The sequence below is a fragment of the Alligator mississippiensis genome, chromosome 4, assembly GCF_030867095.1.
Source record: "Alligator mississippiensis isolate rAllMis1 chromosome 4, rAllMis1, whole genome shotgun sequence".
Classification (NCBI taxonomy): Eukaryota; Metazoa; Chordata; order Crocodylia; family Alligatoridae; genus Alligator; species Alligator mississippiensis.
The window spans coordinates 71,411,240-71,427,250 of NC_081827.1; the positions used below are offsets into that span (position 1 = coordinate 71,411,240).

The window sequence follows — 16,011 nt, forward strand, 5'->3', positions numbered from 1 at the left end:
CCCCCCACCCATGGGCTGGTCAGCACCCCTTCTCCCCCCTGCAACAGCCCGGAGCCCATGTGCCACTGCACACAGCCCCTGGCCTGCCCCGTGCCTTTCTAAGCAGCCTTGGTGGCAGCACCTTGCAGCTGCCACCGCCGCTGGCCCTAACGCTGCGGTACTGGCTGGGACCCGTGCACATAGCCCCGACCTGGCCAATTTTTTGCAGAATGCCCCTGCCACCTAGAGCTGAAGTGTAATTTGAACCCTGGGTACACATGTAGACATAGAGACATTTACCATGCAGTTTATTGGTCAACTGTGTAGTAAATGTCCCATGTAAAGGTGCTCAATACGAGTGAACAGTAGAATAAGCCTTAGTTGTGGCCAGTGTCACAATGCTTCAGAGAAAACATTCTTTTTGGGCCCCCTGAAGCCAAGAGAAATCATAAGGGGGTAAAAAAATTCCATCTTTCTCCCACTAGTAACCATAAACTTATCCAATTCAGTCTTAAAGTGTTTCAGTTTCTTTGCCACCTTCACTTTGCTTGAAGGACCATTCTGAAACTTCACTCATCTGACAGCTGGAAACTTATAACTTCTAGCCTAAATTAGAATTGGATCATTTCCAAATCTAAATTTTCTGTAGCCAGTCTGTAGCCATTTGTTCTTGTGCCAGTGTTGTTTCAATATTCAGCTTAAAAAGCTCTTTTTCTTTTCTAATATTCACTCCATGAACATGCTTGCAAAGGATGGCCATACATCTTCTCAATCTCTGTTTCAGTAAGTGAAACAAGCCAAACTCTTTTAATCTTTCATAACAAGATTTCCATTCCCTTAACAGCTTTAATGTCCCTTCTTGGAACCTGCTTAAGTTAATATTTTTTGGATCATTGGCAATCCCAGAACTGCACATAGTATCTTACATAGGGTCTTACAATACTGCTAGTAGTTCCTTGGCTTTACTGCATATGTCCCATCTAATGCACCTTGGGATTGTTGGCATTTTTTCACAGTGGTATCACATTGGCAGCTCATGGTCATATTAGGAGCAGCCAATGCAATAGCTCCCCCTTTTGCTCAGCTGTCTCCTCACTATGCCCCTCTTATAAACAAAGTCCTTGTTATTGGTCCCTAAGTGCATGAGCTTGCATTTCATATGGGTAAACATCATTCCATTTCTAATATGCCACGTGTGTATGTGGTGTTCATTTCTGTTCTTTAAATTTTTAACTTTTTTTTTTTTTTTTGGTGGGAGGTTAATTTTGCAGGCTTCTTACAGACAGATATCTTCCTGTTTTGTCTGATGCTGTAAAAAAAATGTACATATATAAGATAATACATTATGTATGCTTAACTAGTTTTTTAAAGACATTTTTAGAATTTTGTATGCATTGAGCAACTAGCACATGGAAGCATATAATAGGGCAGCTGGGTTCTCAGGGCAACAACCACTTCCAGTGTTGCTCGTGCAGTTGTGGTATACTAATGCATGGCCACAGTGCACAGCAAAAGCAAGGGTTAAAAGCTGCCTGTTCCTATCCTTGTATTCCAAGCTTTTGCAGAAAGGCTCATTAGGAGGCTTTGGATGACAGGTGTTACTGGCATACCACAGGTATTTGGTGAGGTGAGAATCCTCAGTTATACATCATATACTGTCTCTCTCTCCTATACAGATTACTCCTACTATAACAGAAAGCATTAATGAAAAGTTCAGAGTTGGTCTATCTTGTTCAGAGGACAGAGAAATGCTGTTTATGTGTTGCACCCATACATGTGGCAATTTGAAATTTAATGCCTTCTACTTTCAGGTGGCAGAATTTGATTTTTTTTTTATTTAAAAACTGGAAAAGTATATTCATTTACAAAAACCCATTGAGATGCATTTAGAAAATGCAAATCAAACTGATTTTGCTTTACATACCATATTGTCTCTCACTGGGCGGGTCTACATGATTAGTCAACTGTGCTGTAAACGTATTTACTGTACAGTACATGTCTCGGCATCTATATGTGCACCACTATTAGGGCGCACAAAACTCATAAACTCTGCAGCAGGGTTGTACTTGTAAATACTACAGTACTTGTAAATACATGTACTGCCCTGCTGCAGAGGGGTTTTTTTCATGTACAGCAGCACATGTGTAGACACTGCCTGGGCTGGCTGTAGCACAGGCTGCTTCAGTGCAGAGCTCTGGAGTTTTTTGCTACTGAGTGTACATTCAGATGGTGCACCCAGGAGCAAAAAACTCCAGAGCATATTGTTCTGGAGTTTATTTGTGAGCATTAATCACGTGTGTAAATGCACCCACTATTTACTAAGATGTTATCTATTTAAAGGATGGGATTTCCTTCTGTCCAAATAAATAAAGATATATGAATACATTTATTCCTTTAGCAAAATGAAAGGATAATCATAAAGTGGCAATGTATTTGATGCATTGATCTCACAGTAAGAGAGCAAATGTTATCACTACACAGTTTTACGATTAATAACGTTGATTCCAAAATGAATGCAAAAAAGTAATTCTATTAGTCATTTAAAAACTGTTGTGAAATAATACATTTTCCTTTCATTTCAGTATCCTGATTTAGCTGTGCTTTGTAGTTCTTATATCTCAATAAAAGTAGTGATTCAAACATACATAAATATATAGAGAGAACTGAAAACTTTTATTTTCTGATGTGAAATAAATAAATAGTGTGATTAATAGAAATTTTACCAACATAAATAAATTCAGATAATTTACTTAGAATATTTTATCAACTAGAAAAAAAATCAGTCATTGAATACCATCCACTATCCAAGCATTAAATGACTTAAAAACAGGGTGCTTTTAATAGGTAACAAAACATTTATATTTAATATGTAGGTAAAAAACATTCTTGATGTTAAGAACACTGTTAATACTTTTCTGACATAGTTTCATACATCATATATTATGTACAGTATTTTATTATGTAAATTTAATTGCTCTTAGTCTTATATTAGGTGAAATTGATAATGATTCTACAGAAGCATAGGAAAGACTGTGAAAAAATTATTTTTAAAAGATAAAAACCAATTAGATGAAATTTAGCCTAAAACAGAAATTGATTGAGTTCCGACCAGAGCTTAGATGGCTAGTGGTTTCCTGTGCCAGGAACTACTGTGGAATCCCACCAGGAAGTGTGCTACATGGCAGGATCACATTACACCCTTGTTTTATGGTTCATTTCACTTCTTTAATGCAATTTGAGAACCTGCAAAAAGAAGCAAGTTAAAAAGGAGAAGGCGTTGTTATTTTTAAATTTGTATTGCTTTGAATCAGACTATTTGTTTTTACAAAGTACCTAAAGTAATTTAGGAAAAAATCAGTAGCTCTATACATTAGATTATACGGCCAAAGCAATATTTTCCATGTCTATATGAAAAGTAAAACGTAGAGTTCTTACTTCTTGACAGTTTGGTTTGTCTGCTTTATCAACCCAATAATATGCCACAATGCTAAAGCAACAAATGATAGTAATTTTCTTTTATTACTAAATAATTTTAATGTGTTATAGTGGTTTATTAAAATTATGTAGACTAAAAGTATTGCAGGACTTTTTAGTTTGCCAGCTGATTTACAGAGCATGAGAAAACATTCCAGAATCTTTGGAAAGTGTGTATGTTACAGCTTGTATTTTGCTTTGATAAAGCTGCTTTATTAAGAAAGAAAATGTTTATAATGCTAACTAGATAATGATTCATCAGTCCTGGCAGAGGAACTAATTTTTGTTAACATAGTACTTAAAAATGTGTGGAATGAACAGCTGGATACCACAGTTGTGGCATGCCATATTAAGGCTCTGTCTGTTTTCCCCTACAGTGATCTCAGTATGAACAACATCTCTAAGCTGCCCTCAAACCCCCTGCACAATCTCCGCTTCCTGGAAGAGCTGTAAGTATCATTGTATCTTTGATGGGCATAGTCAGCACTAGACACATTCCTGTGTTTGTCTCTGATACTTACTGTGGGAACCAGATAAAACAGTTCAGGAAAGCTGTCAGCCCTGACACTTTTGGCACATGCGGAAACACTTAGTTGAAAAAACCAATTGCTTGTGATTCTGGAAATGAACTTATAAAAGAGTTACCATGAGGCTACAACTTCTCTAAGCCAAGACAGAGCCAAACAAATTAAAATTTTTAAACAAGGGCTGTTTAAAAAAGCTGGATTGCTTTTTGGAAATAGTTAAGCAGCAGGATATTAAAAGTTTGAATACTGGCTCATGTTTATTAAAATAGCAAGTAAAGCTATAATCAAAACCAAAACCTGCTGCTTGGTTCTGCCTGTGTCAAGGACAACTAAGTCTACATTTCATAGCGTGAAGTCTCCTTGTCCTCATCACTTTTAATTACTTTTCCCTTACACTTAAATTTATCCTCCCTCAAGGCTGAGTGTAAAACACAGAATCCTACAAAAAGCTTAGAGGTGTGCCATCCAATACTCTCTGTAAAAGAAAGAAAATGTATACAGCACAAACTAGCTCATCAGACATAGAATTGGACAGATTATGCCAGGCAGAAGTGATAATGACCTAACCAGAAATGGAAGGTACTATGTTCAGGTCACAGGTGTGCATTGTAGCATTCCTAGTGAACATGTCTTAAGCTTAAAAGTAAACTCCAAATTCTCCCTTAGAGTGATCGATACTCAGTAGCTGATGTGCCATAGAACCTGGGGAAAAAATGCTGCACTTGGATTAAAAAATCAAGAAGTGGATTAAAGGAACTGTTTAGCATCAACCTCTAAAAAAACATGTTCTTTTATAAGCCCCTAAACTGTAGGCCTCCTTTATTTCAGGCATTTTAGCAGCCAGCACATCATAAAACCCACAAGGGACATGCAAAATTATGGTGGTGCCTCCACACAAAAACATATTATAACCAGGGGTCGGCAATGTTTTTGGGCAGAGTGCCAAAAACACCTACAACCTCTACTTGTTAGATGTTGGCATGGCAGGGGAGCCACGAGGGACCCAATCCTTGTTGTGGCAGTGTAGCCCCCCACCCCCACCCGAAGGCATATGCACCAAGCAAAATGCCTTTGCGTGCCTTGCTCTGGCACGCATGCCAGCTACTGTCTACCCCTGTTATAACCTAATTCATCTCGTCCCTCCCAACTCTGTTAACTGCATTTCAGTTTTGTTAACTACATAACCCATTGTCCTAAATAATTCTACTCCTTTCTTTCTGAAAATACTGTTCACATATTAATTCTGCTATCACATTCCGATTCTTGTATCCAAGCTACATCCAAGTTAACGCTCTTATTCTGTGCATATATACCAGTCCTGATAGCCCTTCGTTTTGGTGTTACCCTTTTCTGCCTTTCTGTCCCCCTCTCCCTTGCCTATGTTCTGCTATGGGTATTTCCCATGCTTCTTGGCTTTGCTGGTTGCCACCTGGGACTGGGAGGGGATTTTTCCCTTCCTACTGCTACATGTGTCAGGGGTTTGTTATAAGCCTTCCTCATAAGCTTTGTGTTTTGGGCTGCAGCCAAGGCTAAAGATTTTGACTATGGTATACTGATGCTCCTACTGGGACTTAAACGTGGAGGTGCCTGTGCCTGTGTAGAAGGTCCTTCCTCTGCACTGACAGTCAAACCAATTGCCGTATTTGGGGTCAGGAAGGAATTTTACCCCACGGTCAGATTGGTACAGGCCATGAGAGGTTTTGCCTATCTCTGTAGCACAGGGTTGCAACAGTCTGTCAATTTGAGGTCAGCCTCGTCAGCCATATTTGGACCTGCAGATAGGACAATCATGGAAGACAATCATCCTTGACTGCCAGGGATTGCCAAAGATGTAGCACAGAGAGTGGCCCTCTTTCTTGGATCTCTCAAGCATATTTTAACAACCTTTGAAGCAGCAGGACATTGGCCTCTACAGCCCCCCCTGCTTTACCTGTGGCAGATTAGGATGTTATGTTAAAGAGAAAAGGTGTTTTCCTTCTTCTATATGGCAGTCCTTCAGTACTTGAAGACTGCTATCATGTCCCGTCTTCAATGCCTTTTTCGTATACCTGAACATGTCCTTCAACCTCTCTGCGTATGGCTTGCTTTTTAATCTCTTTATTATTTTGGTTGACTGCCTATGGACCCTCTCTAGGTTTTCCATGTCTTTTTTTAAAATGTGGAGCCCCAAACTATATGCAGTACTCTAAGTGGAAGCCTAACCAATTCCAAGTGGAGGCACTATTACCTGCCATGCCTTGTACCTAATTCCTCTATTGATGCAGCATAAAACTGCATTTGTCTTTTGTGTAGCTGAACTCCTTCTCTTCAGCCTGAAAAAGCATAGGCTCAGGGGTGATCTGATGGCCACCTATAAGTTTATCAGAGGTGTTCACCAGGATCTGGGGGGAACAATTGTTCACCAGAGCCCCCCAAGGGACAACAAGGTTGAACAGTTATAAACTCCTGCAAGCCCATTTCAGGCTGGACATAAGGAAGAGTTTCTTTACTGTCCGAGCCCCCAAGGTCTGGAATAGCCTGCCATCAAAGGTGGTTCAAGCACCTACTCTGAACACCTTCAAGAAAAAATTGGATGTTTGTCTTACTGGGATCCTGTAACCCCACCTGACTTCCTGCCCCTGGGGCAGGGGGGCTGGACTCTATGATCTTCCAAGGTCCCTTTCAGCCCTAATGTCTGTGAAATCTGTAGCTGCATCACACTGCAGACTCATTAAATTTGTGATCCACCAGGACTACAAGATCTTTTTCCATAGAGCTGCCATCCAGCCAGATTTCACACATCTTGTATTTGTATTTTTGCTTATTTTTTCTGAGGTGTAGCACCTACCATTTGTCAGCACTGAACTTTATCCTGTTGGCTCCAGCCCAATTTTCTAATCTGTCAAGATCCTTATGAATTGTACTTTTGTCCCACAATGTGTTCACAATCCTTCCCAGTTTAATGTTGTCTGCATATTTGTTCAAGAAACTCTCTTTGCAAGCATCCAAATCATTAGTAAACACATTGAACAGCACTGGGGCAAGACAGATCCCTGCGGGACTCCACTCGAAACCTGCTGCCATTCTGACATGCATCCATTTATAATTACCCTTTGCTTGTGGCTATTGAGCTAGCTGTCTCACTATACTACCTTATGGTAGTTTTGACTGTCCCTCATTTCTCCAACAGCATTCCCTTCATCCATCCAACTAGTTATCCTGTTGAAGAAGGAGATCAAGTTTTTTGTAGGGTTGCCGACTGTCCATAAATTTATGGAAGGTCAGTAAAAAGTCTAAGCAGTCAATGCTGACTGAAGCTGTGTGGTAGGAAAGAAGCTGGATACAGTGTTGAAGCACAGACAGAGCACAGTAGTGCCACCTGGTGTCCAAGTTGAAGCACACAACTCTGCAGTGAGATCTTATCAGGCCTTTATAGACCTTCTTGCTCCTTGGCCATGTGCTGCTGCTGCTGTTGAATCCTGTCAGCTGCCTATAGTACTGTTGGGGCATCTGTGCCCCTTTTTGGGGATCTGTGCCAAGACTGGGGGAGTGGGACTGGAAGGGGTAAGTGTAGGATGTAGCTTGGTGGAGTAGGGCAATATGGTAGAGGGTGTGGTTGGGGGCATCAGGGTGGGGGGATGAGTAGGGGACCCCAGGGAGGGGGCAGCATGGTATAAAACCATTGCTTCAGTCAGTCAGGATTGTCAATCCAAGAGAATTTTTTCTACTGCAAACTTTGTATTGACAACCAAACTTAAATCCCCCCCCCCCAAATGTTTAACAGCAACCCTGTTAAAATAATATTTAAACTCCTTACATTTGAAGCTAACCCTTCGAACGGGGACCTAGCAGAAGGGCAAGAGAGTTATATTTATATAATGTAAAAAATATATCAGTAAAAATATATGTCATTAAAATGTTTGGTTGTCAGTAAAAAGTTTGCAGATTATCAGGAAAAAAAATTCTTGGGTTGGCAATCTTGTTTGTTGGGCATGATTTGTTCATAGTAAATCTATGCTGTCTGCTTGTGATCAGGCTTTCCTTCTCCAGATACTTGCAAATGGACTTCTTTATGATATGCTCCTGTAATTTCCCAGGTATCAAAGTGAGACTAACTGGTCTGTAGTTTCCAAGTTTCTTCTTTTAGCCTTTTTTTTAAAGAGGGGCACTAGGCCCGTTTCCAGTCCTCTGGTACCTTGCCTGTCTCCCATGACTCTGTAAATATTATTGCCGAAGGCTCAGAGATCTCCTCTGTCTGTTCCTTCAGGACCTGGTATGAAGTTCATCAGGGGCTACTGACTTGAATTTGTTCAGACCCATCAAAAGCTCTCCGATACTTTCTTTTGTTATGCCATCCCTCACCTTATCCCCTTCCTTGCCAAAATAATGCTTTTGCGATATCTGGTTGCAGCCTAATTTTTATGAACACTGAGGCGAAGTCATTGTTGACCAAATCTGCTCCTTTTGCATTTTTTGTTAAGAGTTTGTCCTATTAAAAGTTTTTTGGTGAACCAACAGCTTCCTTGGTTTTTCTTTTCTGGCCAACATATTTTTGTTGTCCTTGACTTGCCTTGCAAGGTGAAGTTCATTTTTTTTTTTACTTTTGCCCACCTTATTCATAGATGTTAGGGTCAGAAGAGACCTCAATAGATCTAGTCCAACCCCCTGCATAGGCAGGAAAGAGTGCTGGGTTCAGATGACCCCAGCCAGATGCCTATCTAACCTCCTCTTGAAGACCCCCAGGATAGGGGAGAGAACTACCTCCCTTGGGAGCCTATTCCAGATTTTGGCCACTCTAACTGTGAATAAGTTCTTCCTAATGTTCAGTCTTTGCTAGCTTATGGACATTATTTCTTGTAACCCCCAGGGGTGCCTTGGTGAGTAAAGCCTCACCAATTCCCTTCTGCACCCCCATGATGAATTTATAGGCAGCCACAAGGTCGCCTCTCAACCTTCTCTTGCGGAGGCTGAAGAGGCCCAGGTGCCCCAGTCTCTCCTCGTAGGGCTTGGCCTGCAAGCCCTTAACCATATGAGTGTCCCTTCTCTGGACCCTCTCCAGGTTATCCACATCCCTCTTGAAGTGTGGCGCCCAAAACTGCACGTAGTATTCCAACTGCGGTCTGACCAGCGCCTGATAGAGGGGAAGTATCACCTCCTTGGTTCTGTTTGTCATGCATCTGCTGATGACTAGGACTCCGAGATCCCTTTCCACTTCTGTGCTGCCAAGCAGGTCTTTTCCTAGGCAGTAGATGTGCTGGATATTTTTCCTTCCCAGGTACAGCACTTCGCATTTCTCCTTGTTAAATTGCATTCTATTGTTTTCTACCCATTTGTCCAACCTGTCCAGGTCTGCCTGTAGTTATTCCCTGCCCTCCAGTGTGTCCACTTCTCCCCACAGTTTTGTATCATCTGCAAACTTGGACAGAGTACACTTCATTCCCTCATCCAAGTCACTGATGAAGACATTGAAGAGTATCAGTCCAAGGACTGAGCCCTGCAGGACCCCACTGCCCACGTTGATACCAACCCATCCACCACCACTCTCTGGGTATGACCCTCTAGCCAATTTGCCACTCACCAGACTGTGTAATCATCCTCTTAATTTGTTCACTAGTATGGGGTGGGATACCGTATCGAAGGCCTTCCTGAAGTCTAAGTAAACGATGTTTACACCTACTCCTGCATCCAGGTGTTTTGTAACCTGGTCATAAAAAGAGACTAGATTAGTCAGGCATGATCTACCTGCTATGAACCCATGCTGGCTTCCCCTCAGCATAATTTTTCCTGCTGGGCTCTCACATATATGAGCCTTAATAATCTTTTCAAGGACTTTACCAAAGATGGAGGTGAGACTGACTGGCCTATAGTTGCTTGGATCCTCCTTCCTCCCCTTCTTGAAAATAAGGACCACATTGGCCCTTTTCCAGTCCTCTGAGACCTGGCCTGCAAGTTCTTGTTGTTTCCTAGTATGCTTCCTTGGTGACCTGCCCATCTTTCCTGTATTGCTTTCCTTTTTTGTTTGAGGCATCCTAGGAGCTCTTTGTGCTTCCATCCTGCCAAAACAGCTTCTTGTTGGGCTTCCAGTACTGTGCCCTTTAGAAGCTTCTAGCCCTACTAGGCTCCCTTTTCCTCCAGTCTCTTCTCCCATGCAACCTTGCCAACTGTCTCCTTAAGTCAACTGAAACCTGATTTTTTCAAATCCAGTTTCTTAGTTCTGCTGACCTCAAGTTTTCCCTAACTCAAGATCATAAATTCTATCCTGTCATGATCACTTCCAAATTTCCCATCACCTTCACATCCTACACCAGTTCTTCGCTGTTGTTTAGTATAAGATCCAGGACAGATGATCCCCTAGTTCACTGGTCACCAACCAGTCATTCTTGATTGACTGGTCACTCATGGAGCCTCTGACAGTCTCTCTCAGTCTGACAGAGGCTCCACAATTGGGAGTGGCAGGACGCATGTGGCTGGGCTTAGTTATGCCCCCTGCCACCTGGGCCGGGCTGGGTGAGTGGGGTCAGAGCCCAGGCAGCTTGTCCAGGGGGAGAGAGGGCAGTAGATCCTGGGGTGACCTTTACTTACAAAAAGTGATCTTCACCATAAAAAGGTTGGAGAACACTGCCCTAGTTGTATCCTCAAATTTCTTGAACAGAAAGTTGTCCTCCACATAAGTTAGGAGCTTGCTCAACAATTTATTTTTGGCTTTATCATTCTTCCAGCAGATATATAGAAAATTAAAGTCTCCTATCAGTACTATTTCATAATTTTGGATAATTTTGTCACCTTTTTGAGGAGTGCTTTCCCCATTGCTTCTTCCTGACTTGATGGCCCATAATAAATCACGAGCATTGTATAGTTACTGTATCTGTCACTTTTTATCTTTTATCATATACATTCTGATCTGCTACCTTCTTCCTCCTAAACCAGAGAAGAAGCATTTGTAGTTGTAATATACATGGCATCATCATTGTCTTTTTCCCAACCCTGTCCTTCTCAAACAAAGTGTAGCCCTCGGTGTTGATGCTGTAGTTATAAGAGATATCCCACCAGGTCTCTGTGACACCAGTTAGATTATAGTTTCATGGGCTGTAATGTTCCCTGTACTCATCCAGTTTGTTCTCTGTACTTCTCATATTTGTATACATATATGGGACATATTTTTCATTCTCTCTTACTCTTTTGCATCACTTGTTGCCTTGTGGCTGTCTGATTGTTTTCTCTGAGCTTCTTCGGATCCTTTCCCCTCTGGACTGTTCTCTCTTTTGCTGTTTAGGGAAGAGGCGGGGGGGTGGGGGCATTGTCTAACTTTGCTCCACTCCCTGGGACCGTGGACCTTCAAAATCAGTCCCCATGGCCCCATTAGGTTCCTTGGTTTGGGGTGTGCGCAAAGAGGCTTTTCTGTGCTACTCCAGTCCTCTTCAGGGTTACAATTGGTCTTACATTAACCCAACGTTTAGAGTAACTTAACTACCAAACTTGGAATTACTCTCTGTTCAAAATGGAAAATGTCCTCCAAAATGTTTGAAAGCATTGTTTCACTCTGAAAACTGAGGCTGTACTAGGTTCCAGGACATTTATTTTTGTAGAGGTTCATTTCTTACCATTCACTATGGGTCTTTTGGGACCTAATTTTCCCCTTGTACACTTTCCCACTTCAGTGGGCCAGGCACATGAATATAAACTCTGTGGATTCATACTGGTTCAGAAAGCAGATTCTGACCCGCTCGCTTCCAGGAGGTTGAATAGGTTATAAAATCAAAGCCAAATTTCTTTTAAAATGTCAGTTACTATTAATATAGCAATCCGTTAACTTAAAATGTTAAAAAAGTTATGAGCACCAAGATTCTAGACAAAAAAGTAAAATTGTGGATGCATAGCCACCTACATCAGGGCTGTCTGAAGAGACGGAGAGTGAAACAACCGTGTTTACCTGAATCCAAGACAACTCTGAATTTAAGACAATGCCGCCAATTTTGTATGTGGAAACATTATAAACGTTATATTTTTGCATGATTGGAATCTGATTATTAAAGGGTCATCTTAAATTCATTCTCAACCACTGCAGCAGGGAAAGCAGTGGCACAGGGGCAGTTGGTGGGGGCAGGCAGGAGAGGGACAGGCGGCAAGGGAATCAAGCAGCTTGACTCCAGCCTCTTGCCCCCCATACCTTTTTGCCCTGCTACCTTTCCCCCCACTTCCACTTGTCACCACCCCCCACTGCTGCCTGCGTTGCCATGCCTTCCCTGCTGCTATTTGTTCTCCCGTGCCTGCCCCCCAGCCCGACTTCCCTGCTGTCTGCCCTGTCCCTCCTCTATCCCTGGCTCCCCTGTTTGCCCCTTCCCACCACTTACCCTTGCTCTGGCTCCAGCAGGGCTCTGGCCCTGCTCCAGGCTGGGGTACAGAGCATGTGTTTGCTCTGGCCCCGGCTTAGCCCAATAGCAATGGTATTAGTGGCAGTAGTTCCAGCCCAGGCTCTGGGGCCCACCAGAGCAGTCACCACATCAGCTGTTCCAAGGCTCAGCCAGGTGGGGACTGGAGCAAACTCACCTCCCAGGCTGGAATGAGACCTGAGCTGTGCCAGAGCCACAAGGAGGGTAAGCTGCGGGGGGGGAGGACGAGGAAGGGGGGCACAGAGGCTGAAGGAGGGGCAGAGACAGCAAAGGGGTGGGCAGCAGCTGCATCTCTGACCCTAACCCCAATTGGGACCCAAGCTGGAATTGGAGCCGAAGCCACAGCAGCTGCTGCCCTCCCACCATCTTGTTAAATGGGGGGAAGAACCTTGTCTTGGATTCAAGTAAATATGGTATATGTGAATGTAGTTACTTCAGCTCATTGCTAACAAATGTTCAAAACCATACCTGAAACTGTTTTATTTACTGAGTGAATGACTCTATAAAGACTGAGGAAGCAAGCCAATTGCGATCCGGAATTAATTAAAGAGTTGTTGAAGAGTACAGATCTAGTTTCTTTTCATATACACAAAAAATAGTCATTTTAAAGGGGATAGGATATAGATGGGCAAAATTCCAAGTGATTTTTAATACATTGCTATTGTTCAACAACTTAAGACAGGTGCTTTGGTAAAACAACAGGGAAAAAAACCCAGCAGCTGTTCTTTTTACAATTTTTTTTCTAAAAAAAATATTTTAGAGTAAGACAGCTTCAAATGACATCCAGTTTGCAAAATTGAGCAACAAAGCCACCTTAAATCAAACTCTAAACCTCCGTGCAGGTGCAAAACTATTTTTTGAGATCTCTGTTGTTTAAAAAAAAAAAAAAGACTTAAAAAGCATATAGTCTGCCCAGTGTATTATTATAATTGTTGTTGAAAGTATTTCAATGTCGCTGTCTTTTTTGTGAAGTGTACAGTGGAAAGTATGAGATTTGGGAAACAGATATCTTAAAAAAAATGTATTTTGTTACCAAATGAAAACACAACATAAATGCAATGCAGAATAAAGGAATCAGAACTCATCATAGCAGTGATATCTTTTATTAGACCAACTAGATGTTTACAAAAACAATTCTTTATTTGCAAGCTTTCAGGTACAGGCATAAATAAAGGACCTGCAAACCTTATGGTCATCATGATATTAAAGCATGAAGGGGGACCTTCAAGTAAATAGAAAATAAAGTATCTGGACAGAAATAATTGACCTAATTTTATTCATTGTTCCCCTCTATATTTTTATGTTCATTTCCTCTGTTTTAGGAAAAGATTTAGGATTTCAAAATCATAACTGGGAGTGAAGACTGAATGCTCTTCCATCTATTAGGTGCCTAAATCCAATCCCATTCTACCTTTCTTCAGTCCCTGAAAAGCCATTAATGCAGAAGGTGGGTGGGCCCCCCTCCTCCCTCACTGTTTTTTGTGGCATAGTCTTAAAGCTGAAATGACAAATACAACAGTAAATGACAATACTTACAACAGTAGGTGCATTAATGAATTTTCAGGGACTCAAGGAAAGTATAACAGGATCTAGCTTTAGGTGTCCAATTGCCATAGACTTTGAATGGTATTTGAGCACTTACCTGGTCATTCATGCCTTTGAAGAGCTAGATTATTAGGTTTTTGGGGAGCAGGTTATGGTATTTTTTGTTGACATAGCACCTTACTCATTATGGACAGCATTGAAAACTATAAGAATACATTTTTCACTGTTTGTGTAAGTAACTAGGAACCATGAAAATGTTATGGGCATGATCCAAAGCCCATTGAAATGAATGAGAGAATATTTTTATTTTGAGCATATCGCAAAAGGTGAAACTACAAATTTAGACACCCTAAGATCATATATGTAAAATGCCTGCAGCTGATATTCACAGCAAAAAGAAAAACATGAACAAATATCGTTTGCAGGCTTCAGACAATATAGAAGCTTAGGAGCCTGTTTCTGATTTCATATACTGCAGTTTTACAGATTTTGCAGCACTGATTTCAGTGGAGTTACCCCTGATTTACATCAGCATTACTTATTTTATCATCAACTAATATATTTTATCAAAAATTTTCACTGTAATCAACTTAGTGTCTTATATACCATTCAAACTCTATATATATTGTAATGCACAGTATAAGTGACATTTTATTAATTATACATAGAATTCAGATTATACTGTTGTGTTTAATTTGTAGTATTCATTGATGAGACCTATCTGTCAGCAGGCAGGCAGCCAGCCAATGACACATTGTAAATTTTGTTACCATAAGACAGACTTCGTTGATAACATGGGGCAATGGCTCCACAGCCTTGTTTTAATACAGACAAAGAGGCACTAAAAGACCTTGCCCAGAACGCAGCAGTGATTTTGAAATTAAGTGTACTTCAATAAAAAGTAGCAGGGAGGCATCTACTCAAACAACAAAGATTAATTGACAGAAACGTGGGTGCATTTTCTTCCACAGTCTCGTATGTTCAATAACTGCCTAGAAAATTCATGTTGTTATAAAACTTATAAAACAAATATTAACTTTCTCATCCATTTATGCCCTCATAATTCTAGTTCTATCCAACTATTGTTATTTTCCACTGTTTACCATGTCTTTTCCTGTGACACCACAAAAATTGACAATAAGAGAGAATTCTTCCATATGGAAATGCCAGACTGGCACCCACCAGAACTGCTTTTTCTCCTGTATGTTAACACTGACAAGATGGGGAACACAGAAAGAAACAATGGAGCAAATGCCTTACTAAAGTAATGTGGCTTATTGGTGAGGTGACACTGACAGGCTAATATTTTTGGAAAGTTAAGGAACAAAGCAGTGAACATCTTTAACTCTTGGCGCTCCTGTGCCAAGTAAAGAACAGGAGGCAAGAAAATAGGAAGAATGAAGAGAAAATAATGAGACATGAATATAAATGAGATGTTAAAGGCCCATGTTACACATTACATATATTACACAATTAGCTGGTTAATTGCATGATAAATTTAGACCAGCCACAAGTGCAAAGTAATTATCACACCTTAAAAATGACTGTCGAGCTACTAAAAGAGCAAACCAGCAACAAAGTTAGTGCTTGAAAATGTGTAACAACTCTATAGTTGGTTTCTATCCAGCTTTACTTTGAATGTGTAGCAAGGTCCCAGGGTGTAATATCCAAGGAAAACAATCTTTCTGCTGTTTTTAATGCTGTATCATTATTCACACTGTCACCGTGCTAAAGCGTACATTTAAATATTATCTTGTAAACTATTTCTAGAATGTATGCAATGTATTTAATAGCATCAGTTCCTTAAAGGTGCTCATTAAGAAAAGGATTGCAAGAGTAAGTGGCTGTAGTCAGTCACATGAAAACCTTTCTAGCTGTTGCAAAGAAGAAAAAATATAATTTTAGATATTGATCTATTGATCTTGAGACATAAGTTAACTGAAAAAGTCTTGCGCATTTTGGACCTGATGCTGCAGCATGGACAAGAACCAAACTTCTTTTTAAGTCTGTGGGAGGGCAGCTTGGAGATGGACAGCAGGACTGCTGTCTGATTTGAATGACAGGTGCATATTTAAACTGAGTAATGTTTGAACCTTCCTGGTTGTTAAAAATCCAGG

The 16,011-nt window shown here is 41.0% G+C and overlaps 1 protein-coding gene across 3 annotated transcripts in view; it reads left to right on the top strand.

Annotated features, from left to right (window-relative positions):
* The window catches only part of LGR5 (leucine rich repeat containing G protein-coupled receptor 5), a 131,179-nt gene that overhangs the window by 47,390 nt on the left and 67,778 nt on the right, over positions 1–16,011 (top strand). For all 3 annotated transcript variants that reach the window (XM_006273808.4, XM_059726087.1, XM_059726088.1), the window contains exon 2: positions 3,831–3,902. In XM_006273808.4, the coding sequence (XP_006273870.4) occupies positions 3,831–3,902 (72 nt within the window). The remainder of the gene's footprint in view (positions 1–3,830; positions 3,903–16,011) is intronic.